We start from the raw sequence: 25,012 nt of genomic DNA, 5'->3' as shown, positions 1-25,012 counted from the left end.
GATCTTGACAGGGTCAGTGTAAATGGGGAAGAAGGTACAATGGCGAGGGCAGTCAGGGCTCCACAGCAAGTTGACAGCGGGGCGGAGCCGACACACGAGGTGAGCCAAGGAGGTGGAGCAGCGCACCTAGGTGGGGACGGGGGCGGGGCCAGAGGAAGGACAGCCCAGCCCAGCACCCCCTCCCCGCCCCCGTCCCGAGCGGCCCGCCCTCGGGGGAGCCGGAAGCCGGGTGTAGGAGGCTCGGGGAAGGAGGCCCTGTGAGGCATACTAACTAGCCCAAGTCTGGGGCTGGGGAAGCCCTCGCTGTCCGGCGGAGCCAGCGGCCGGCGCTCCGCCACAGTGCCGGGACCATGGGGACTCCGCGCCGCCGCCCACCGGTGGTTCCCGGGCCCGCGCTGGGACTGCTGCTTCTGCTGCTGAGCGCGCTGGCCCCGGGCCGCGCCACCCCGCGCCTCTTGGACTTCCCGGCTCCGGTCTGCGCGCAGGAGGTGAGAACGAAGCCCGGCGGTGCGAGGATGCTGGGGCCGTCGCGGGTGGTGGAGAGGACAGCGGAGGGTGGTGGAGGACTGTCAGAAGGGCTGGGGTGAGAAGGACCGTCGGGGGTGCGAAGGAGTAGGCAGCCCCTACTCCGGTGGGCCGGGGGTGGGAGGGAGGGTGGAGGCTTTGAAAGTCCGCCCTCGGGACTCGGAGGAGGCCTGGACGTGAGCGCGACGTGGAGACTTACTGGCGACAACACCAGGAACGAGAGGGAGTTCTAGGGAAACTACGCGGGCGCCGGTGTCACGGGCAGCGCGAGGTGGGAGTGACAATTCCATCCGGGCCTCGGAATTGGGAGACGGAGACACCCGAGGCTGGCAGCTCTGGTTGGACAGGGACCTAGAGAAGGGACCTTGGCGGGAGCTGAACCGATCGGGATTAGCCCCTGACTCCATGCTGCCTGGGAAGCCGTCCTCCATTTCTACCAGGCTCAGACGCCTAGCCCGGCCCCCGGGTTCCCCTACTGGTTGGGTAGTGCGGGCGAGCCCGGTGCCCAGGGGAATCAAACAGGATGTGGTCTGGGCACCCGAGGAGGACTGAAATATATCGCCTAACCCATCTTTCCTCCACCACGTGTGTCTAGAACCGAGACTCTCAGAGATGAGTTAACACGTGTGGAAGTCGGCCCATTTGTGACTGCCACGGAGGACCCCACCCCTACTCACCCCCCGCTGTGCTCATAGGAACCGGACACACCCCTGCCTGTTGAACCTGATAGTTGGTCAAAAAACAAAACCAAAAAAGCCGAACCTGTGCAAAACATTGTGCCTATTCCACAAATAAACTCCCTCCCACCTCCCCCCAAGCCTTCTCTTTCTTCCACTAGTTTCCCCAGCCCCGTCCTCTCCACTTCCACCCCAGGAACTGTGTTCAGTAGCTGACTCAGAGCGGGTGCAACAAAAGGACAGTTCTTATCTAATTTTGTAGATTTACCGAAAGAGGGTGGAGAGAGGGTGACCATTTTACAGCATTTTACAGGGGGGAAAAAAGCATTTTTTTTTTTTTAAAGTCTGAGGGCTGTTGAGAAATGTCATAGTGATCCCATTTTGGGCAAATATCTCAACGTGGAGGATTGCTGTTTGTTTCTTTTGTACTTTCATGCAACACATATTTTATTCGTTTGCCAAGGGCCAAATACAAGTAAACTGAAACTAAAGAAATACTGCTGGGACGCCGGGTCCAAGGGAAAGTTGTCTTGGATGTAGGAACTGTGTTTCAAGGCAGCCGTGCAAGTGTTCTCTGTACAACCAGTGAGTGTGCAGAATTCCAGGCAGAAGAAAAATGATTTCCAGCTGGGCTGTTTTTCTTTGAAAAGGCTGTGAGCCACCGTGTGGGTGCTGGGGGTCTCCCCTGGGCTCTGCAGGACGCTGTGAGCCACCGTGTGGGTGCTGGGGGTCCCCCCTGGGCTCTGCAGGACAGGTGCTCTTCCTTCTGAGCCATCCATCTTTCTAGCCCCCCAAGGATTTGACTTTCCTTGGGGAGGTGCTGGTGAGTACATTTCTCTGCTGCCCTCTCCTCACTTGCTTCACACACAGCTCAGCTCCACAGGCTGAGAGCTTCCCTGCCTATTGGCTTGAAAGTCCTTTTTAAAAGAAGCTAGGGCTGAGGGTGTGGCTTAGTGGTTTCCGGGGCTCCATCCAGAACTGCACAGAGGAAAACCCACACTGTTCACACACACACACACACACACACACACACTCATACCCCCCCATGCACACTCAACACATACATACATATACACACAGACGCACAACACACACATACATATACACACACACACACAACACATACATATATGCACACACAGACACACCAACGTACATGCATACATACAGACACACGTGTTTTAGTGGACACAGTGCGGTTTATTTCCACAGTGAGGACTGGATGAGACATCTCAAGGGAGCCTGCCACTGTCTACCACATAAGTAAATGACCATTGGAAACGAATTGATTTAGCGGCCAGTGACTCCCTCGGATGATTGGAAGGAGGCTTCAGCATCCCTGCTCTGTGCCTTGTTCCAGGCTGCAAGCACGGTCTAGGGGCTTGATAAATATGTGATGCATGAAAATACAAAAGAGGAGAGGAGGAAAGAGGGAAGGTTCCCCTGTTTTTCAAGCAGTGGTAAACTGAGGCCATTGCATTTGTTTGGGCTGCCTGGAATTAGCCCCTCAAAACCTGGGTGACTCTAATTCCCTGATGGACACCAACCCCAGAGACACCATAAGTAATTAATTGTACTGCGTTGGCCTGGCTCGGCTTCTTGTGGTTCCGTTCCCTGTTAACTGCCATTCTTAAGGAAAGCCAGTGAGCAGCACCTGGGGTTTGTCAGCGGGAACACTCACCACTGTTTACAGGCAGGATGTATGTCACCATTATCAGTTCGTTTTCCTGAGTGCTTGTGGTTTTGACTTGTGGTAGAGTGACTGTTTGGCATCGCCCTTCTGTCTTGCGGTTGCCGGAAACTGCTCAGCCTTACCATTCTCCCCAAAGCTAAAGAGTTGTGCTCAGTGGGTTGCTCCTTTGATGGACACTCTCCTGTAGGCAAGGCTGCAGTGCCAGTGATGTAATCAGTGATGTAACCAGTCCTGGTCATACCTGGACCAGCTCTCACCCTGGCTGCCCATTGCCTTTGTTAAGCTAATCTGCCATCAGAAGACCCTAGCATCAATTAGCAACCAGCAAATAAGAGCCTGGTGCTCACTCAGTAGACCTGGCCCCAGGCAAGTCTCCCTATCTCCTGCACTGCAGCCCTCTGTCCTCATCTACAACGGGAATGGTCCTCTCCTCCTGGGTTGGGGGAGAGCCTCCACTCCATGTCTACGAAGACCTCAGGCTGTGTGCACTGGAGTGCTCCATCAACCTGTACCAGGCAGTTGGTAATGTTTGCTCAATGCCCAGAGCTAAGCAGTCTTTCACTTCTTCTTTTAATCATCCTGCCATGACTATAGAGGAGAGGCCTGTGCGTTGTAAACATCCCTTTGCTTCGAGGCAGGGTAGTAGTGCTGGGGCATGGAGCAAAGCAGGCTTCCTGCAGCTCTGGGACCTGGAGCCACTTGGCTCTAAGTTCCCTATGCCACAGATGTGACTCTCCTGACAGTGGAGAAATGTTCTGAGGTATGTCTTGGTGACCTCATCACAGAGTACACACATGCAGACCTAGGGCAATTCAGTAAGTATTAGCTGCTATCATACTTATCTTTTCTTTTTTTGGGGGGAGGGCACTGTTTTTTCGAGACAGGGATTCTCTGTGTAGCCTTAACTGTCCTGGACTCATTTTGTAGAACAGATTGGCCTCAAACTCACAGAGATCCACCTGCCTCTGCCTCCTAGAGTGCTGGGATTAAAGGCATGCACCACCAACAACTGGCAATAAATTATATTAATTTTTTTAAGCAAAGGTTTTTGTTTTTGCTTTTTAAATGTTCATTTATTTATTATTTATACAGTATTCTCCCCATATGTGTGCCTGCACCAGATCTCATTACAGATGATTGTGAGCTACCATGTAGTTGCTGGGAATTGAACTCAGGACCTTTGGGAAGAACACGCGGTGCTCTTAACCTCTGAGCCATCTCTCCAGCCCTGTTAAATTATATTCTTGTCCATCTGTTTTGGGGGAATGAGTGGTTGGTGTTGGTGGCTGGGGATGACCGCGTGTATGCTGTTGGGACTGAACCCAGGCTGTACATGTGCTAAATATTTCCTGTTGAATGATACCCTTAGTCCTAGGAGTAGGAATCTTGAAAGGATTAAGGATGCAGCTTGGGAGGAAATTATTGGGCAGAACAATATCTATATTAGTAGTGTCCAAAGATGATACCAAATACATCTTACATTGGTTATTAAAGAAGATTAGGAAGGCTGCGGAGGTAGTTCTCTGGGTAAAGGCCTTCGTACCTGATGACCTGAGTTCAGTCCCTGGCACTCACAGGGTAAAGGAAAGCCCCAAGTCCTGAAAGTTATCTCCTGACCTCCATGTGTATTGCATTCACACACACAGTAAATAAAAATGGAAAAAAATTGCAAGGGCTGAAGAGATGAGTTAGTGGGTAAGATGCTTGCTAAGCAAGCACAAAGACCTGAGTTCAGATACCTAGCAACCACATAAAAAGCCGGGTGTGGCAGCTGTGCCTATATCCCCAGTGCTGGAGGACAGAAGCACACGCATTCATCCTCGCTGGCCGGCGTGGAGGAGTGAGTTCCAGATTCAGTGAGAGACCTTGACTCAAAATAATAACAACAACAACAACAACAAAATAATAATAGTACAGAGCAAGTGAGATCCTGTCTCAAAACAACAAAAGGTAGAGAAATGATTGAGGAGGGCACCTGGACATCAGCCCCTGGCTTGCACACAGACCTGCACGCATATGCATATGCATACCCACCCCACTCACATTAGTGTAAAGTCTGTATTGGAATTCAATTATGAGAAAGAAAGTAAACAGGGCTGGAGAGATGGCTTGGTGGTTAAGAACACTGGCTGCTCTTCCAGAGGACCAGGGTTCGATTCCCAGCACCCATGCCTAACTTGTCACCCCAGTTCCAGCAGATCCTGCTCCGTCTTCTAACTTCTGCGGGCCGCAGGCGTGCATGTGGCACACACACAGATGTAGTGCAGGCAAAACACTCATGCACACAGAATATACTTCTTTCTTTCTTTAGTTGGTTGTTTGGTTGTCTGGTTGGTTTTTAGACAGGATTTCTTCTCTGTGTAACAGAACCCTGCCTGTCCTGGATTCACTTTGTAGAATACACTGGCCTTGAACTCACAGAGATCCGTCTGCCTCCCTGAGTGCTGGGACTAAAGACAGTAGCACTTGAACCGGATAGCTACCATCCTGCCCTGGATTTTAGCTAGCTACTATCCCAAATGGAGTGTATCTGTTTGTTGTTTCTGTAAAAGTTCCAGATCTCAAGACCAGTTTCTGTCCCTCTGTGTTACAGTTCACAGGAGATCCTGAGGGGTTGGTATATGGGAGTTAATCTGAGAAGTTAGTGGGGTGTGTGTCTGTCAGAGTGAGCAGAGACAGCGAGATAGGTCTTGTTCTAAACCTGCAAGGGATATTTGGCAGGCTGTGATGTGAGCCAGGGGACAGCCAAGGACAATTAATCAGAAAGAACTAGGCAGGGTGGGAGTACAGGAAGTCTGGACCCAAAGAGCACGTGAACTGTTGTCCCAAACTGGTAGGAAGGACACAGATGAAATAACAGACTCAGAATGGACCCTGGCACGACGTCAGAATTGTCCCGTGGCCCATTTTCTGAATGAACACCAGGACACCACATCACCCTAAGTCCTGCACTCTGCTCCTCCTGGGGAGGCAGATGCTGGCCAATGCCCAGCCTCCACGCAGTGCATCTCCTAGCTCTTCCCTCAGATCTGCATCTGATTCCCGCCACAGGGTAGCTTGGGCCCGTCTGGGTAGTTCAGAGCCTTGGAAGTGGCAGCACCTGAATTCCAGGGTTTCCTTGCCACATTGCCAGCACTGACCGTGGAGGTCACCCCTTTAGAGGACCAGACACCGGCTCTGGAGGAGGTCCCCTATCACCCGTGCCAGACACTGGCAGGGAAGGGGCTCTGTGAACCCCTGCTGTTCGCTGAGCTGGACGCAATTCTCTCAGGGTTTCCCGAGCTGCATATTGACTAGGGCAGAGCGCCGTGGTGCCTCTTACATCGGTGCCCAGTCTGAGAAGCCTGCCCAGTGATTGAAGGGTTTGTGAAGCAGAAGTGAGAAGCGAAGGATCTCCTTCGACACGTCCCACACTCACACCCCGCTCTGGTTCTTTACTCCTGTAGTTAGTGTAATTTCCCAGCAACACTCTGAAGAGACTAGTCTGACTTTATGTTGAAGAAGCTGAGGCTTTGAGGAAGGTGGCTCAGCCCAGGGGTGTGAGAGCAGGTAGTGTGTGCATGAGTGTGTGAGAGTGTGTGTGTGTGAGGATGTGAATGAGTGCCTGTGTGTGTGTGCGTGTGAGTGCGTGTGCATGAGAGGGGGCGGAGAGCCCCACTTTTCCTAAGAGGGACTTAGTACATTTTCCATAATTGATCTGTAGCAGGAACTGTAAAATTGACCCTTCACCTCTTAGGAAGACTGGAAACCTTGGAACTTAAGGACCTTCTGTGCTAGACAACCCTCTTTGTTTTTTGTGTTTGTTTTGTTTTGTTTGGCTTTACTTTGTTTTTATTGTTTACATTCCCAGCCCATAACAGTTACTCAGAAATCCTCCACTTCTAGCCCTGCATGGTAGCCCACACCTTCAGTTCCGGCACTCAAGAAAGCAGAGGCAAGCTGACCTCTGTGAGTTCTAGGTCAGCCAGGTCTAGGCTACATAGTGAGACCCTGCCTCAAAAAAGAAGCCAAAAAAAGATTTAAATAAGTAAATAAACCTCCAGTTGTGTCTGTTGTCTGCCTACCACACACCTTCTTGCTGGACAGAAAAAAATGTGGGAGCCATTGAGCTACCTGAGAGCAGAGAGTGAGAGTGAGTTGTGAGCAAGATGGGGGCAGGGGGGATGGGAAGGAGGGCGGTTGGGGTGAGGGGAACACACCACTACCATAACACTGTATAAACTGTTCCCTTGCGGCAGAACAGGCACCTGGGCCACTGTGAGCCTGGTCTTTCTCATCTGTAATCAACACTTTCTTTTTCCCACAGGGGCTGAACTGCAAAATCAAGAATAGTAAGTCCTCTTTTCTGTTCCACTTGCTGCTTGCTGCTCTGTTAATGCAGTGACAGCCTCCTGCTGACTTCCGCAGGACTGCTTCCTGTGTGTGTGTGTGTGTGTGTGTGTGTGTGCGCGCGCGCGCGCGCGCGCGCGCGCTCTCTCTCTCTCTCTCTCTCTCTCTCTCCAGATGGGGGTTGTCACTGTCTGCAGGGCCATCTTGGGTATAGGCATCAGTGCTCCTTGTGGAAAGCCTTCACTCATTATACAAAAGTCAGGCAGTACTCAGCCGCCATCTGGGTTTTGTGTTGCCAGGGCTGGTACCCTAGTCACCCACCTATGTCTGACCCATTCAGTTTGTCGCAGCATCCATGGTGCTAGCTTGGGTTTTTATTTTCTTTTTCTTTTTTAATTTGTTTACCTGTTTGTTCATTTGTCTATGAGAAGTTTTTTTTTTTTCCTATGCTGGATATAGAAACCTTTTGTTCAGACTCAGTAGACAAACTCTCTGCAGGGAGCCACCATCCCAGCCCCTTGTTTTGTTTTAAGGATGAGGCACATACTTCAAGTGTCACTGCTAATTAGGGGCTATGACAAATAAAAACAAAGAAGCTCTCACTACTGCCCCTCCCTCCTGTGCCCCTGTTTGTAGTGGCTGCTTCTTTTCTTTTCTTTTCTTTTCTTTTCTTTTTTTTTTTTTTCAGACAGAGTTTCTCTGTGTAACAGCCCTGGCTGTCCTTGACTCCCTTTGTAGACCAGACTGGCCTGGAACTCACAGAGATGCTCCTGCCTCTGCCTCTCGGGTGTTGGAATTAAAGGCGTGTACCACCACCTCTTTCCAAAACCCTTCTCCCCAAATGTCCTTTGTCCTTGGAGCTTTGCCAGCATCCCAGACCAGCATCAGAAAAGAGCAAGCTGGGCAGAGAGCTTGAGGGCACCGCTGGAAGGGTTGAGAACAGTTGCAGCCTTGAACCATGTTATAACTTGCAGCAGCTCTTGGATGCTCTAAGCAGATCTTACGGTCTCGGCTGGTCCTTCTCCCCTCCAGGTACCTGCCTGGATGACAGCTGGATCCACCTTCAAAACCTGACCTCGTCATCCCCGAAACAGGTCAATATCAAGCTGAACTTTTCCTCCACCCAGCGCGGAGACCTGGTCCCCGTGCTGCACATTGAGTGGACATTGCAGACAGACGGTGAGTGGCCACATCAGCCAGTGCCTGGGTTTGCCCTTCAGAGGAGACCGCTGCTGACTCCCGTTTGGTGCTGGAAGGCTCCATCATTTATGCAGCAAGAACTTTGAACTTTGCCCCTGTTAGCCGCATGCCCAGAGTACCTCCTGTTTACACTGCCTTTATGAAAGGCCTTCCCTTGCATGAGCTTGGTATCACATGGGAAGAAAAGGGCAGGTGTTTTTTGTTTGGTTGGTTTGGGTTTTGAGACAAGAGTTTCTCTGTGTAGCCTTGGCTGTCCTGGACTCGCTTTGTAGACCAGGCTGGCCTCCAACTCACAGCGATCCACCTATCTCTGCCTCCCCGAGTGCTGGGATTACAGGCGTGCACCACCATGCCTGGCTGCAAGTGGTTAATTTTATAAATAATCCCAAATATTTGCTAGGAAAAAAAAATGATACCAGTTTGCCAGCTGCTTTTTCTCTTGGCTTAAGAGCCAGAACTTTTCAAAACATACTCCAAACCTCTTAATGGGCAATTGACTGTAGAGTTTCTGAATGGGCCCAGCCCTAGATCTGTGAAGGGGAGTCAGCACGTGCTCTCTGTGGATCCCTAACTGGAGGCTCTAGGCGGATTGCTGCAGCCTCTGGGAGGATGAAGACTTAGCTGCCTTTGGCATTATGTCCTGCTGCCAGGGCTCTGACCCCACGGTCACAGAGTCTTTGCTCGCTTCCTGGTATAGAGTGTCCCTTGTCCTCGTCACATTAGAAGGTACTTTCTGCAAGGCCTAAGAGTGGGGAAGTGGGAACTTAAGTAAGAGGGCAGATGGGGAAGCGCCACGCCCTGGAGGGGGCTAGATCTGCATCTGTGTGCCCCTCTCCTCCCTGGCCTGCAGCCAGCATCCTGTACCTCAAGGGCGCAGAGCTGTCCATCCTGCAGCTGAACACCAACGAGAGGCTGTGTGTGGAGTTTGTGTTTCTATCCAGGCTACAGCATCATCGTAAGCGGGTAAGTAGGCAGCTTGACTGGACTGTGTTCCTAAGTGACACCAGCACAGGCTTCTGGCCCCCAGAGGGTACACCTAACTGAGAGGATTAGTTCAAAATGGCTGCCTGCTGTGAGACACAGTGAGGGACAGAGCCTGCACACCCACCCTGCTTATTATTATTCCTCTCACTTGACCTAGCATTTGTTTGTTTGTTTGAGACAGGGTTTCTCTGTGAAGACTTGGCTGTCCTGGAACTCCCTCTGTAGGACCAGGCTGGCCTCGAACTCAGAGATCCACCTGCCTTGCTTAGCAGTACTGGAATTAAAAGCATGCGCACTCACCCCTGTTGTTCTTCAGCAGGGAATGGCATGGCCACCTACTGATGGATTCTTAAACAGTCAGAAAGGACAAAGATAGCACGCCTCTAATCTTGAGATGCTCTGCTTATCTCTCTGCTTGTCTGCTTTTTTGGCTGATTGTGGGGAGGTATGAGATTGGGACTTGGGACACAAGTGGGTGAGGGTGTTGTATGCCTCACGCCATTCCCTCTCCTTCCTCAGTGGCGGTTTGCCTTCAGCCACTTTGTAGTAGATCCTGGCCAGGAGTATGAAGTGACTGTTCACCACCTGCCCAAGCCCATCCCTGATGGAGACCCAAACCACAAGTCCGTGACCATCTCTGTGCCCGGTAAGAGTGCCCTTCCAAAGTGTCCGCTCGGTACTGGGCCCTGGGTGAAAAAAGCAGCCATGGTGGGGGTGGGGTGCCCCAGACAGCAGAGTCCAACCCTGAGGCACAGTGGCTGCAGGTCCCGTGTGCCTCCAGCTGAGGCCGAAGCCTTTACATCTTGTGTCCTCTCTTGTGTGGAGACCCCAGGGCTGTGTTGGTGACTAGAGTCCCTCCCTTTGTGCAGAGAAGTCGCTTCCATCCTAGAAAATGCCAGATCCCTGAAGGGAAGTGATCTGTGTATTCAACCTGGACCAGTTCCCCTCACTTGGCTCACTTGACCCCCACGTCCCACCTGCATTTGCCTAGCACTCATCCTACATGTCACCCTCTTGCCCTACCAATCCATGCTGTCTGTGATCGTCACCATCCTAGCTCTTGGGAGCCACCATTTCTTCTGTGTCACTTTCTGTGTCTGCCTTTTCCAGAACCTTGGCCATTGCTGACATCATTTGTCCTTGTAGGCAGTCAGGTGATTTTTGTCTTTTGTTCATGTTTTTGTTTTACTGGTAGCTGTGGGGAGAGAACTCCGAGCCACACATAGCACGGGGCAGACACTTTCCTACTTAGTCACACCGCAGCCCAAGAAATGCTCCTTAAAGACGGCGATGACCCCTCCCCCAGAAGCACATACTCTCATGAGTGCACGCACATCTGCTTCCTTTCCCTCATAGCCTCTTACCTGACACAATATCAGATGCTTTCACTGCTCTCTGCTATAGAATTCATCTGCAAAAAGAAGTAGTGATTTCCATTGTATGTACAGTGCCCAGAACATCGCACACAGGATGTGCAGTAAGAACTTGCTAAATGACTGTTCTCCCTCCCTATCCCCGGGCATGTGTTAGAAATACCTGGTTCCCAGGTGCCTGTCTGGGTTTGATCCACAGATAGATGGGAAAAAAAAAAAAGAGAAAGAAAGAAAGAAAGAAAGAAAAAGAGAGAAAGAAAGAATCCAGGCGTGTTAGCACACGCCTTTAATCCTAACACTCCAGAGGTGGAGGCAGGTGGCTCTCTGTGAGTTCAAGGCCAGCTTGGTCTACAGAGTGAGGTCCAAGACAGCCAGAGATGTTACACAGAGAAACCTTGTCTCGGAAAAAAACAAACAAACAAATAAATAAACGCTGACTCTTGCCATCTGCCTAGGGCTTCTGGATGGGAACCTAATAAGAAGTGTGTGGAAAAGTCAGAGCGGCTGCAGTGGGGGGCAGAAGAGCTCCCAAAATATAAAAGGCAAAGCAGAGGCTCCCCTGGGCAGAAGGATGTGTGTGGGAGAAAACTGGAGTAAACCAGGAATTTCTAGCCCCGTGAAGCAAGCTCTGAGCTTAGGAGGAGTATGCTTGAGTTAGGAAGGCTCTCTAAAAGAAGAGGGTGTTGCCCCAGTGTGATGGGCTCTCTGTCCAGGGGCAGCTATCTCTGCCTGGAGCAAGCTGTGACGGTGCCTCTTAGAATGCATTCCCCAGGGGCACAACAATCTCCGCCCCCAGTGTCAGAAATCTGTAAGAATCGGCTGGGTGTGGCGATGCACACCTTTAAAACCCCAGCACTTGGGAGGCAGAGGCAGGTGGATCTTTGTGAGTTTGAGGACAGCCTGGTCTATAGTGAGTTCCAGGACAGCCAGGGCTATGTAGACTGACCCTGTCTCAGAAAACAGAACAAAACAAAAAACATCAAACTTTGCAAGAACAAACTCCCTAAAGGCCAAGACTTAACTGATTTCTCTTCTTATCATGGTTGGCAGACTGCGAGGATGCCCAGATGAAGATGACGACACCATGTGTGAGCTCAGGTAACTGGCTGGCCTAGGAGATCTCATCCTGGGCACATTAACATGCATGTAGTAGAGTAAAATTGGGCATGTGCACAGTCGTGTGCTTGCCCGTGTAACACACATGCCATGGAGACTCTCCTTCTCACTCCCCCCCTACACTGTGCCCTTGGCAGGCAGCCTGTGGGATCCCAACATCACTGTGGAGACGTTGGACACCAAGCATCTGCGTGTGAGCTTCACCCTGTGGAACGAATCCATCCCCTACCATATCTTGCTAGATAGTTTTCCACACTCAGAGAACCAAAGCTGCTTTGATGACTTTAAGGAAATACCTGCGGTAAGTAGTTCTTACCCCCTCCCCCCAGACACAAGTTAAAATGCCCTCTCCAGTCCTTAACCCTCCTCCCTAGCTAACCCTGTTGCCAGAGCCCAACACTGAACTCAGGTGCGCTGGCTGCTGTCTGCCCTCTCAGAAGGGAGAGGGTTCCCATACCTTTGCCGTTTGTTGAGAATAATAGTTTATGAACATAGGAATGATGGCTGAGTGAGCAGTTAGACTGTAAATCTAAATAAAAGGCAAGTCCTTTTTTTGCTAAAGCTTGACGTGAAGTTCATAATGAATTGCAAGTTGAAAGAAATAGGGAAAATTCTCTATAGAGCCCTGTCCCCTCCAGATTGAAGCCAGGTGTAAGGTATTGAGTTACTTGCCAGTTGGTAAAGTGGCAATTATATTCCCATGTTCCCCACCCATGTTCCCCACACCCCATCCAATCCATGTATTCCACACCTGTCCAATCTGTGTCCTCCACACCTGTCCAATCTGTGTCCTCCACACCTGTCCAATCTGTGTCCTCCACACCCGTCCAATCCATGTATTCCACACCCGTCCAGTCTGTGTCCTCCACACCTGTCCAATCTGTGTCCTCCACACCCGTCCAATCTGTGTCCTCCACACCCGTCCAATCTGTGTCCTCCACACCCGTCCAATCTGTGTCCTCCACACCCGTCCAATCTGTGTCCTCCTCACCTGTCCAATCTGTGTCCTCCACACCCGTCCAATCTGTGTCCTCCACACCCGTCCAATCTGTGTCCTCCACACCCGTCCAATCTGTGTCCTCCTCACCCGTCCAATCTGTGTCCTCCTCACCTGTCCAATCTGTGTCCTCCTCACCTGTCCAATCTGTGTCCTCCTCACCCGTCCAATCTGTGTCCTCCTCACCCGTCCAATCTGTGTCCTCCACACCTGTCCAATCTGTGTCCTCCACACCTGTCCAATCTGTGTCCTCCTCACCTGTCCAATCTGTGTCCTCCACACCTGTCCAATCTGTGTCCTCCACACCTGTCCAATCTGTGTCCTCCACACCTGTCCAATCTGTGTCCTCCACACCTGTCCAATCTGTGTCCTCCACACCCGTCCAGTCTGTGTCCTCCTCACCCGTCCAATCTGTGTCCTCCTCACCCGTCCAATCTGTGTCCTCCTCACCCGTCCAATCTGTGTCCTCCACACCTGTCCAATCTGTGTCCTCCTCACCTGTCCAATCTGTGTCCTCCACACCTGTCCAATCTGTGTCCTCCACACCTGTCCAATCTGTGTCCTCCTCACCCGTCCAATCTGTGTCCTCCTCACCCGTCCAATCTGTGTCCTCCACACCTGTCCAATCTGTGTCCTCCTCACCTGTCCAATCTGTGTCCTCCTCACCCGTCCAATCTGTGTCCTCCACACCTGTCCAATCTGTGTCCTCCTCACCTGTCCAATCTGTGTCTTCCTCACCTGTCCAATCTGTGTCCTCCACACCTGTCCAATCTGTGTCCTCCACACCTGTCCAATCTGTGTCCTCCTCACCCGTCCAATCTGTGTCCTCCTCACCTGTCCAATCTGTGTCTTCCTCACCTGTCCAATCTGTGTCCTCCACACCTGTCCAATCTGTGTCCTCCACACCTGTCCAATCTGTGTCCTCCTCACCCGTCCAATCTGTGTCCTCCTCACCCGTCCAATCTGTGTCCTCCTCACCCGTCCAATCTGTGTCCTCCTCACCTGTCCAATCTGTGTCCTCCTCACCCGTCCAATCTGTGTCCTCCACACCTGTCCAATCTGTGTCCTCCACACCTGTCCAATCTGTGTCCTCCACACCTGTCCAATCTGTGTCCTCCACACCTGTCCAATCTGTGTCCTCCACACCTGTCCAATCTGTGTCCTCCTCACCTGTCCAATCTGTGTCCTCCTCACCCATCCAATCTGTGTCCTCCACACCCGTCCAATCTGTGTCCTCCTCACCTGTCCAATCTGTGTCCTCCTCACCCGTCCAATCTGTGTCCTCCACACCCGTCCAATCTGTGTCCTCCACACCTGTCCAATCTGTGTCCTCCACACCTGTCCAATCTGTGTCCTCCACACCTGTCCAATCTGTGTCCTCCACACCTGTCCAATCTGTGTCCTCCACACCTGTCCAATCTGTGTCCTCCTCACCTGTCCAGTCTGTGTCCTCCTCACCTGTCCAATCTGTGTCCTCCACACCTGTCCAATCTGTGTCCTCCTCACCCGTCCAATCTGTGTCCTCCACACCCGTCCAATCTGTGTCCTCCACACCTGTCCAATCTGTGTCCTCCACACCTGTCCAATCTGTGTCCTCCACACCCGTCCAATCTGTGTCCTCCACACCTGTCCAATCTGTGTCCTCCTCACCCGTCCAATCTGTGTCCTCCACACCCGTCCAATCTGTGTCCTCCACACCTGTCCAATCTGTGTCCTCCACACCCGTCCAATCTGTGTCCTCCACACCCGTCCAATCTGTGTCCTCCACACCTGTCCAATCTGTGTCCTCCTCACCCGTCCAATCTGTGTCCTCCTCACCTGTCCAATCTGTGTCTTCCTCACCTGTCCAATCTGTGTCCTCCACACCTGTCCAATCTGTGTCCTCCACACCTGTCCAATCTGTGTCCTCCTCACCTGTCCAATCTGTGTCCTCCTCACCCGTCCAATCTGTGTCCTCCACACCCGTCCAATCTGTGTCCTCCACACCTGTCCAATCTGTGTCCTCCTCACCCGTCCAATCTGTGTCCTCCTCACCTGTCCAATCTGTGTCTTCCTCACCTGTCCAATCTGTGTCCTCCACACCTGTCCAATCTGTGTCCTCCACACCTGTCCAATCTGTGTCCTCCTCACCTGTCCAATCTGTGTCCTCCTCACCCGTCCAATCTGTGTCCTCCTCACCTGTCCAATCTGTGTCCTCCTCACCCGTCCAATCTGTGTCCTCCTCACCCGTCCAATCTGTGTCCTCCACACCTGTCCAATCTGTGTCCTCCACACCTGTCCAATCTGTGTCCTCCACACCTGTCCAATCTGTGTCCTCCACACCTGTCCAATCTGTGTCCTCCACACCTGTCCAATCTGTGTCCTCCTCACCTGTCCAATCTGTGTCCTCCTCACCCGTCCAATCTGTGTCCTCCACACCTGTCCAATCTGTGTCCTCCTCACCTGTCCAATCTGTGTCCTCCTCACCCGTCCAATCTGTGTCCTCCACACCCGTCCAATCTGTGTCCTCCACACCTGTCCAATCTGTGTCCTCCACACCTGTCCAATCTGTGTCCTCCACACCTGTCCAATCTGTGTCCTCCACACCTGTCCAATCTGTGTCCTCCTCACCTGTCCAGTCTGTGTCCTCCTCACCTGTCCAATCTGTGTCCTCCACACCCGTCCAATCTGTGTCCTCCTCACCCGTCCAATCTGTGTCCTCCACACCTGTCCAATCTGTGTCCTCCACACCTGTCCAATCTGTGTCCTCCACACCTGTCCAATCTGTGTCCTCCTCACCTGTCCAATCTGTGTCCTCCACACCTGTCCAATCTGTGTCCTCCACACCTGTCCAATCTGTGTCCTCCTCACCCGTCCAATCTGTGTCCTCCTCACCCGTCCAATCTGTGTCCTCCACACCCGTCCAATCTGTGTCCTCCACACCTGTCCAATCTGTGTCCTCCACACCCGTCCAATCTGTGTCCTCCACACCCGTCCAATCTGTGTCCTCCACACCCGTCCAATCTGTGTCCTCCTCACCCGTCCAATCTGTGTCCTCCTCACCTGTCCAATCTGTGTCTTCCTCACCTGTCCAATCTGTGTCCTCCACACCTGTCCAATCTGTGTCCTCCACACCTGTCCAATCTGTGTCCTCCTCCCCTGTCCAATCTGTGTCCTCCTCACCCGTCCAATCTGTGTCCTCCACACCCGTCCAATCTGTGTCCTCCACACCTGTCCAATCTGTGTCCTCCTCACCCGTCCAATCTGTGTCCTCCTCACCTGTCCAATCTGTGTCTTCCTCACCTGTCCAATCTGTGTCCTCCACACCTGTCCAATCTGTGTCCTCCACACCTGTCCAATCTGTGTCCTCCTCACCTGTCCAATCTGTGTCCTCCTCACCCGTCCAATCTGTGTCCTCCTCACCTGTCCAATCTGTGTCCTCCTCACCCGTCCAATCTGTGTCCTCCTCACCCGTCCAATCTGTGTCCTCCACACCTGTCCAATCTGTGTCCTCCACACCTGTCCAATCTGTGTCCTCCACACCTGTCCAATCTGTGTCCTCCACACCTGTCCAATCTGTGTCCTCCACACCTGTCCAATCTGTGTCCTCCTCACCTGTCCAATCTGTGTCCTCCTCACCCGTCCAATCTGTGTCCTCCACACCTGTCCAATCTGTGTCCTCCTCACCTGTCCAATCTGTGTCCTCCTCACCCGTCCAATCTGTGTCCTCCACACCTGTCCAATCTGTGTCCTCCACACCTGTCCAATCTGTGTCCTCCACACCTGTCCAATCTGTGTCCTCCACACCTGTCCAATCTGTGTCCTCCACACCTGTCCAATCTGTGTCCTCCTCACCTGTCCAGTCTGTGTCCTCCTCACCTGTCCAATCTGTGTCCTCCACACCCGTCCAATCTGTGTCCTCCTCACCCGTCCAATCTGTGTCCTCCACACCTGTCCAATCTGTGTCCTCCACACCTGTCCAATCTGTGTCCTCCTCACCTGTCCAGTCTGTGTCCTCCTCACCTGTCCAATCTGTGTCCTCCTCACCTGTCCAATCTGTGTCCTCCACACCTGTCCAATCTGTGTCCTCCACACCCGTCCAATCTGTGTCCTCCACACCTGTCCAATCAGTGTCCTCCACACCTGTCCAATCTGTGTCCTCCACACCTGTCCAATCTGTGTCCTCCACACCTGTCCAATCTGTGTCCTCCACACCCGTCCAATCTGTGTCCTCCACACCTGTCCAATCTGTGTCCTCCACACCTGTCCAATCTGTGTCCTCCACACCTGTCCAATCTGTGTCCTCCTCACCTGTCCAATCTGTGTCCTCCACACCTGTCCCACCCATATTCTCCACACCCCACATTCTTGCCTGGTTTTTTTATTTGGCTGTATTTATTCAACTTTCTCTCAAAAATTATTTTTGAAATTTAAAAAGAAATAAGGCGATTATGACAGAAGGCAAATAGGATGACGCCAGGTGAGAGAAGAGAGTGTGCTGAGTACCCTGTATGCCTGCTGCATATGCACAGACAGCAATGAGTACAGCAGCAGAGCAAAGAGGGACATGCCCAGCGCTGAATGTGCTTATACACCCGTCACAGGCTGGTCACCCTACAGAAACACCAGTTTCTCTGGACCAGAGATCAGAAAAGCACTTCTCCGTCTGGCATTTGTAAGGGGGGCACTGATCTACAAAGGGTCACTTTCCCAGCAGACAGCACCAAGGTCTTACCCAGCTGGTTTCTTCCACCTCTCTCTCTCTCTGCAGCCCAGAGAAGAAGAATTCCACCAGCGAGCCAACGTCACATTCACCCTAAGCAAGTCTAGCTTGTGCTGCCGCCACCGTGTGCAGGTGAGTGGTTCAGTGCTAGGAGGGCGTGTGCAGGTGGCCTTCCATTCAGATGGGTACGGCAGGCATGGTGGGCAGCTCCAGCCACTGCTGACTGACAGCTGCACATCTGCTTTTCTCCCTCTGGTCCTCCCAGCCTGGTAGGGGCTTTACCCTTTTGTATGGGTGGGAGGCCTGGCCTAACCACCACATTGAAGACTAAGGAGGGTAGGCTGCGTGAGATGGAGTCTTACTGTATTTCCCAGGCTGCCCTGAGGAGGCTACCTCAGCTTCCCAAGCAGCTGGGATACAGGTACCGCTGCCCCATGCGGCTCACCAGCCATGTGGAGACCCGAGCCTGGCCACAGGGTCTGTTACTCACAGATCGCCTCTTTTGCTACGAGGGTATCAGTGGGCATCTCCTGCTCCCCCAGGTCCAGCCCTTCTTCAGCAGCTGCCTGAATGATTGCTTGAGACATGCTGTGACAGTGCACTGCCCAGACATCTCACCGGACCCAGGTAGGAGAGACAGCTGTCCTTAGTGTAAGTGGGGTAAGCGTGGATGAAGGCTGTCCACGGGAGGAGTGCTCACATGGGGAGAGGGAGGTTCAGCTTAGAGCTGCTGTGACCCAACCAAGGCAGAGTGCAGAATAATGCCTCCGGGCTGCACTCCTTGCTGTCTTTCGCTAGCTTTGTACCCATAGGCAGAAGACTTAGCCTTTCTGTTCTTTTCTTTTTTTGGTTTTTCTAAACATGGTTTCTCGGTTACACAGAGCCCTGGCTGTCCTGGACTCAGTTTGTAGACCAGGCTGGCTTCAAACTCACAGAGATTATCCTGCCTCTGCCTCCCATGGGCTGGGATTAAAGACGTGCACCACGGCACCCAGTGACTTAAGCATTTTTTCAGTTTTTTGAGACAAGGTTTCTCTGTGTTATCTTGGCTATCCTGGACTCGCTTTATAGACCAGGCTGGCCTCGAACTTACAGCGATCCACATGCCTCTGCCTCCCAAGTGCTGGGATTAAAGGCATGCGCCAACATGCCCAGCGATTTAATGTCTTCTATCAACACGGTCTCCTTGGCTGAAAAAGCGAGATAGTTATTCTCAGAGTTAGAATTACGTACCACAGAAGTGCTTTAATATGCCAAGTTCATGTATGAAAAAAATTGAGGCCCAGATATTAATTTGCCTATGTTCACACATAAAAGACACAGCCCAGGGCTCCTACTTGAGCCTGTAGGGGTTGGCAGCCACATGTCCTTGGCTCTCAGCCTCTGCCATGTGCAGATCAGACAGGGGCAGATGTGTGTTGTGGTGGAAGGAGCCCACCGGAAGAGCAGTGTCTCCCAGCACCTGGGCTCCCAGCACCAGGCTGGCCTCGAACTTACAGCGATCCACATGCCTCTGCCTCCCAAGTGCTGGGATTAAAGGCTCCATGGGGAAGGCTCCACCAAGCGTAGCTACGCCTGACTACGTGTTTAAGGCCATCAGTGGCATCTCCGATGGGTAAAGGCGTCAGTGGGCATCTCCGATGGGTGAAGGCGTCAGTGAGTGGGCATCTCGGATAGGCTAATTGGTGGGCATCTGTGATGGGCGTGGATGACTGCTAATCATTAAGAGTAACCCTGTTCCTGTTTCCTTTTGTCCTATTACAGTTTCCATTGCCGGTAAGTCCTTCCTAAAGTCAAAGACATTCCCAAGGGATCACTGGAGGTCCCAGCTGATTTGTGACTCAGTGCAGGGAGGCATGCTGCACCCCATGGCCAGGCGAGGTGCTAAAATGATATTATAGTGATGATACCGTGATGAGGGCGGAGCCTCGGCTGGGGTGGGTGGGGCCCTTGCCCAGACTCACGTGGTTCTGTTTGTCACAGACTATATTCCCCTGTGGGTGTATGGCTTCATCACAGGCATCGCTATTCTGCTCGTGGGCTCTGTCATCCTGCTGGTGGTCTGCATGACCTGGAGGCTTTCTGGTAAGGAGCAGCAGGGCTTCCCCGTCCCTCCCATCCTCCTGGGCTTGTAGTCTAGACTTCTGCTGCTCTGGATTTAAGCGGCATCCTTCACTCCACCTTTCGGTGCCAAACTAAGCAGAGACATGGTGTCTGTCACACAACCTGGTGTGAGACTTGGAATTAAGGATGATCTCCCTGTGGGGCTGTCTGAGCCCCAGGCTTCTCTTCGACCAAATGGCAGTTATAAATATTACAAATATGCACGTCATGACACTGTGGCGAGGACTAAAGGAAGTGACCTGAATCCTTTCCTCAGAACCTGGCACGCGGTATTTGCGCAGTGCTGTTCACTACGGTGATATGTATTTTTTCTTGTTAAAGTTAGTGTTTCTAACATCAGCAGGAGGTAGGGTGGAGTTTCCTGCATCAGTGTGATCAGGCAAGTGGACAGCTTCATCTTCAAGTCCCAGGGCTTATGCCTCTGAGATCAGAGGCGATCCTGAGGGATAGCAGGCTGTAGTGGGAAAGGCTCAGGCTCCTGACCCTGAGCTCACAAGGGAAGACCCTCGCCCCTCACCTGCTTTGTAGTCACAGGAGCCCTAATCTTAGATTCCGTTTCCTCTTCTGTAAAATGGGTTGAAAATGCCTCCGGGGACCCAGAGTAACTGTCCATTTCCTGCGTTCCTTTCTTCTGGCTGAGTCTTAGTGGGGAGAGTGTGTGTTGACCGGCGAAGGGGCTCGCCTTTCCCTGACTTGTGACAGAGTGTGTCACCCGGGAAAGCTGCTGGTACCCTTGCCAGCGTTCATGGTTCATCTTGAATTGTGGGGTCCATAAGATTCTGGGAAGAGTCACATGACATCTCTTGCTAATGCTGAACCATGCTGCTGTTACATCCCTACTACCTCCTGGAGTGGGAGAGAGGAGAAACCTCGCCTCGTTAGAGCATCTTTGCCAGTTCTGGGCAAAGGCCTAAAGAATGAGGATTGAAATTAGATGCTAACCCTCTTCTTTAGAAGCTGAGATGTAATGCGGGCTAGAGCACTTGCCCAATATACCTGGGTTCCCTCCCTGGACCACAAAGAAACAACCCCCTGGTCACATGTCTGAGGGGAGCAATTACCTAAGAGTGTGGTTCCCCTTCCTCACCTCAAGACACCCGGAGGAAGTGTTGCAAGGCCCATGGGCTTGCTTCCAGCAGGCAGTGTTGTAAGATGTCTGCTGCTTGCCTTATGGACTGCCCTTCCCTCCAGTGGAGTCTCCTCACAGCCGCCTAGGAAGCAGAACTGCAGCAGGGGCCAGGGAGCACAGACCAGGCACTTCCCACGGAGCCTGGAGAATGTCCCTCCACAGACCCGCTCCTCAGAGAGACAGTGACCTGCCAAAGGCATAAATGGCTAACTGGAGCCACTGACTTGGGGCTCACACCTACAGGGCTGCTGGGACAGGGGGGCTGTCCACCTTTATCATTTAGCAGCCTTCCATCAGACACCTGTGAGCTAGTCACCCCTGTCTCTCCCTAGAATAAACCACTCAATAGATGTCTTTTCCTTGCAGGGGCTGATCATGAGAAGCACACTGATGACTCCAAGATCAATGGTTAGTAGCCCGTGCTCTGAGGGGTGGTCTGCCTTTCTCTCTGAAGCCTGCGGTGGGTTCTTGGGATGGATGGATGGATAGGCTGCGTTTCTGGTCACACTTCTGAGTCCTTTCAGAAGGCTCCACCCTTACTTAGGCCACAGGTCCTCACCTCATGCAGAGAGGGATTTGGGGGTGCCCTAAACGCAGAGGCTAGGGTTCCTTTTTTTAATTAATTTTTTTTTATTGATTGATTTTTTTTCCAAGTCAGGATTTCTCTTGTATTCCTGACTGTCCTGGACTCACTTTATAGACCAGGCTGGCCTCCAACTCACAAGAGATCCGCCTGCCTCTACCTCCCGAGTACTGGGATTAAAGGCGTGCGCCACCATGCCCTGCTTAGAGATTGGTTCTTTTTCATGAACGGTCCCTCACTGATTTTCCACACATCACAAGACAGTGTAGCAGCATCTGGCCTACCAGAGGGCTGCTTGCTGAAGATAAAAAGCCAAGCTCCGCCTTCCGTGCAGGTAGCTTGTAGGCTGCTCTAGAGCAGTGGTTCTCAACTCTCCTAATGCTGTGACCCTTTAATACAGTTCCTCATGCTGTGGTGACTGCCAGATGTAAAATTATGTTCATTGCTACTTTATAGCTGCAAATTTACTTCCTTAACAAATTGTGACATAAATATCTGATATGCAGGATATCTGATATGTGACTCCTGTGAAAGGGTCATTTACTCCCCCAAAGCGTTGAAAACTGCTCCTCTAGCGGATACTGCCTAGGTCCAGGCCTGGGCATGAGGATCAGCACATGTTTCCTTGTCTCTCACAGGCACCTTGCCTTTAGCTGACCTGACTCCCCCACCCCTGAAGCCCAGAAAGGTCTGGATCGTCTACTCGGCCGACCACCCGCTCTATGTGGAGGTAGTCCTAAAGTTCGCCCAGTTCCTGATCACTGCCTGCGGCACTGAAGTCGCCCTGGACCTCCTGGAAGAGCAGCTTATCTCAGAGGTGGGGGTCATGACCTGGGTGAGCCGACAGAAGCAAGAAATGGTAGAGAGCAACTCCAAAATCATCATCCTGTGCTCCCGAGGCACCCAGGCCAAGTGGAAGGCCATCTTGGGCTGGTCTGAGCCGGCTCTCCAGCTACGGTGTGACCGGTGGAAGCCTGCAGGGGACCTCTTTACTGCGGCCATGAACATGATCCTGCCAGATTTCAAGAGGCCAGCCTGCTTCGGCACCTACATCGTTTGCTACTTCAGTGGCATCAGCAGCGAGGGTGATGTCCCTGACCTTTTCAACATCACCTCCAGGTACCCACTCATGGACAAATTTGAGGAGGTCTACTTCCGGATCCAGGACCTGGAGATGTTTGAACCTGGCCGGATGCACCACGTCAAAGAGCTCACAGGGGAGAATTACCTGCAGAGCCCTAGTGGCCGGCGGCTCAAGGAAGCTGTGGTTAGGTTCCAGGAGTGGCAAACCCAGTGTCCTGACTGGTTTGAACGCGAGACCCTCTGCCTAGCAGATGACCAAGATCTCCCATCCATGGATGAAGAAGTGTTTGAGGACCCACCGCTGCCGCCAGGGGAAAGAATTGTCAAGCAACGGCCCCTGGTGCTGGAGCCCGCTTCTGACAGCTGCTTTGCAGTCGATGTCCGTGTCACTGAGGAAGAAAGTGCAGTGGCAAAGCTGGATCTCCAGCTGCGGCCACAAAGAGAGCTGGAGGCTCAGGCCCTCCAAACCATAGTGCTGCCGGCAGAACGGGTCCCCACAGCTCGCGTGGTGGAACCTGTCTATCTTCCAGATGGCAGGGCAGCTGCTACCCAGCTGGTTGTGGCAGAGGACAGCGAGGCCTGCCCGCTGCTGGGCGCCCATAGAAACAGCATCCTCTGCCTCCCCATGGACTCAGATGACTTGCCTCTCTGTAGCACTCCTGACCACCTCCACAGTGATGCCAGAGAGCAGCTAGAGAGCCTGATGCTGTCAGTGCTACAGCAGACGCTGAGCGGACAGGCCCAGGAGAGCTGGGTGAGGCCCGCAGCGGTCCTCAAGGACTACACATCCTCTGAGGAGGAGCAGCGGCAGTCAGTGCAGTCGGACCAGGGCTACATCTCCAGAAGTTCCCCACAGCCCCCTGACTGGCTCACAGAGGAGGAAGAGCTAGAACTGGGTCAGTCTGCTGAGCCTCCCTCTCCTGAGGTCCTGCAGAACCTGCGGAGCCTCCAGCGGCAGCTTTTCTTCTGGGAGCTTGAGAAGAACCCTGGATGGGACAGCTTGGAGCCACGGAGGCCAGCCACAGACGAGCAGGCTCCCTCCTAGGGCCTCCTGGGCCTAGTGCTTTCGAGGATGTATGTTGTACTGTCGTATGTTTGTATGTGTGGGAAGTGCCTGCTATGACATATGGATAGCTAAATCTGGCATAGTGTGGTATACCTGAAGTCCCAGCACCTAGGGACTGGAACTTGATCTCCTGAACCCCAGGCAGAGGCAGGCAGATCTCTGTGAGTTCGAGGCCAGCCTGGTCTATAGAGTGATTCCAAGACAACCAGGATTTACACAGAGAAACCCTGTCCTACAAAAATCAACAAAAACAAAACGAGAAAATCCAATAAGGATGGAAAATTAGCTAGGATGATAATCAGAGACACGAGGCTGCAAAAGAACCCCAATATCCCTGGGGGGAGGAGGTAAGGTCTGGGCAGCTGGGAGCTGCTTTCCCGGGAGAGGGGCAGCCTGTAGGTTGAGCTGGAGCTCAGGGGGGGGGGGGTGACCTTTGTGGGCTACGGTAGGAGCAGCTGGGGCCTCCTCTCATAAGTGGATCTGTTGCCCTGTGGGGGAGGAAACTGCATGCCAAATATACCCAGAAGCCTTCGAGTCAGGATAGAAATGGGTAATGCAGAATCCCGAGAAGCAGGAAGAGGCGTGTGAGATTCTGCTTTCAGGCGCTGCCAGGCTGTGGGAGGGCTGTGGCGTGTGAGTTTTCATGGGCTGATCCCAGCTGCTTGGGAGCCTGAGACCTCTCAGGTACAGTGATGGCATAAAGTAAGGTATGGGGGTAGTGAGGCTGGGGTTAGGGCCCGTGGCAGTGGAGAACAAGGCAGGCCCTCCAAGGTCAGAGGAAAGCATATCACCATATACCTAAGATGTGAGGAGAAGTGGTTTAAAGTAACCAGGGCGCCCTCTTGGGGCAGGTAGCAGGCTTGCACCTTGGGTCCCCGAGAAGGCACAAGTATGCATGCCCTGGGCCTGGGCCCTGTTTCTACCTGTTGCCAAATTTTCAGGCTTCCGTGGGAAAAGGACCACGAAATGCTGCGGGGAAAGAAAATAACAGCGATTTTGTGTGTGCATGTATGTGTACAATAATGAAGACTTAATAAAGTTGTTATGTTGGTAAAATCCATAGTTGTAATAGAATCACCTCTTACGACAGGTCAAGAAAATTTCTACTTGGAGAGGCCTTACAGACACATCTAGCCTAGCGCTAGCAAGCCCTTGAGTTCCAAGTCTCAGACAGTGCGTGGCCCATATCCAGCCCTGCGGGAGCTAAGGTGAGAGAGAAAAAAGGCCCCTCCCTCATGCCTGCACCCCCAGAACTCAGGAGGCAGAGACAGGTGGATCTCTGTGAGTTCAAGGACAGCCAAGGCTACACAGAGAGACCCTGTCTTGAAAACACCAAGGCAGAGAGAGTCTTTGGGTCTAGATGCCAGTCAAGCCTGTGACATCCCCCCCCCCCAGCTTTAAATAGGGATTAAACGTATAGGGGTTCTCCCA

General features: G+C 52.4%; 1 protein-coding gene across 2 annotated transcripts; it reads left to right on the top strand.

Annotated features, from left to right (window-relative positions):
- Positions 1-210: 210 nt before the first annotated feature.
- Positions 211-24,639, top strand: IL17RA (interleukin 17 receptor A). 2 transcript variants are annotated; one of them, XM_084766097.1, is made up of 13 exons: positions 211-488; positions 7,202-7,226; positions 8,257-8,403; positions 9,275-9,387; positions 9,928-10,054; positions 11,832-11,879; positions 12,035-12,198; positions 17,645-17,728; positions 18,139-18,223; positions 19,361-19,372; positions 19,580-19,681; positions 21,216-21,257; positions 22,071-24,639. In XM_084766097.1, the coding sequence occupies exons 1-13, from the start codon at positions 351-353 to the stop codon at positions 23,558-23,560; spliced, it is 2,577 nt and encodes an 858-aa protein (XP_084622223.1). In that variant the 5' UTR covers positions 211-350; the 3' UTR covers positions 23,561-24,639. The 2 variants fall into 2 exon arrangements, with proteins under 2 accessions (XP_084622223.1, XP_084622222.1); XM_084766096.1 differs by having other exon boundaries at positions 19,361-19,477.
- Positions 24,640-25,012: the final 373 nt, after the last annotated feature.

This window comes from Acomys minous (genome assembly GCF_964271855.1).
Source record: "Acomys minous genome assembly, chromosome: 17".
NCBI classification, from domain to species: domain Eukaryota; kingdom Metazoa; phylum Chordata; class Mammalia; order Rodentia; family Muridae; genus Acomys; species Acomys minous.
Note: the sequence above shows the minus strand (reverse complement) of the source record. Positions and strands in the feature narration are given on the sequence as shown.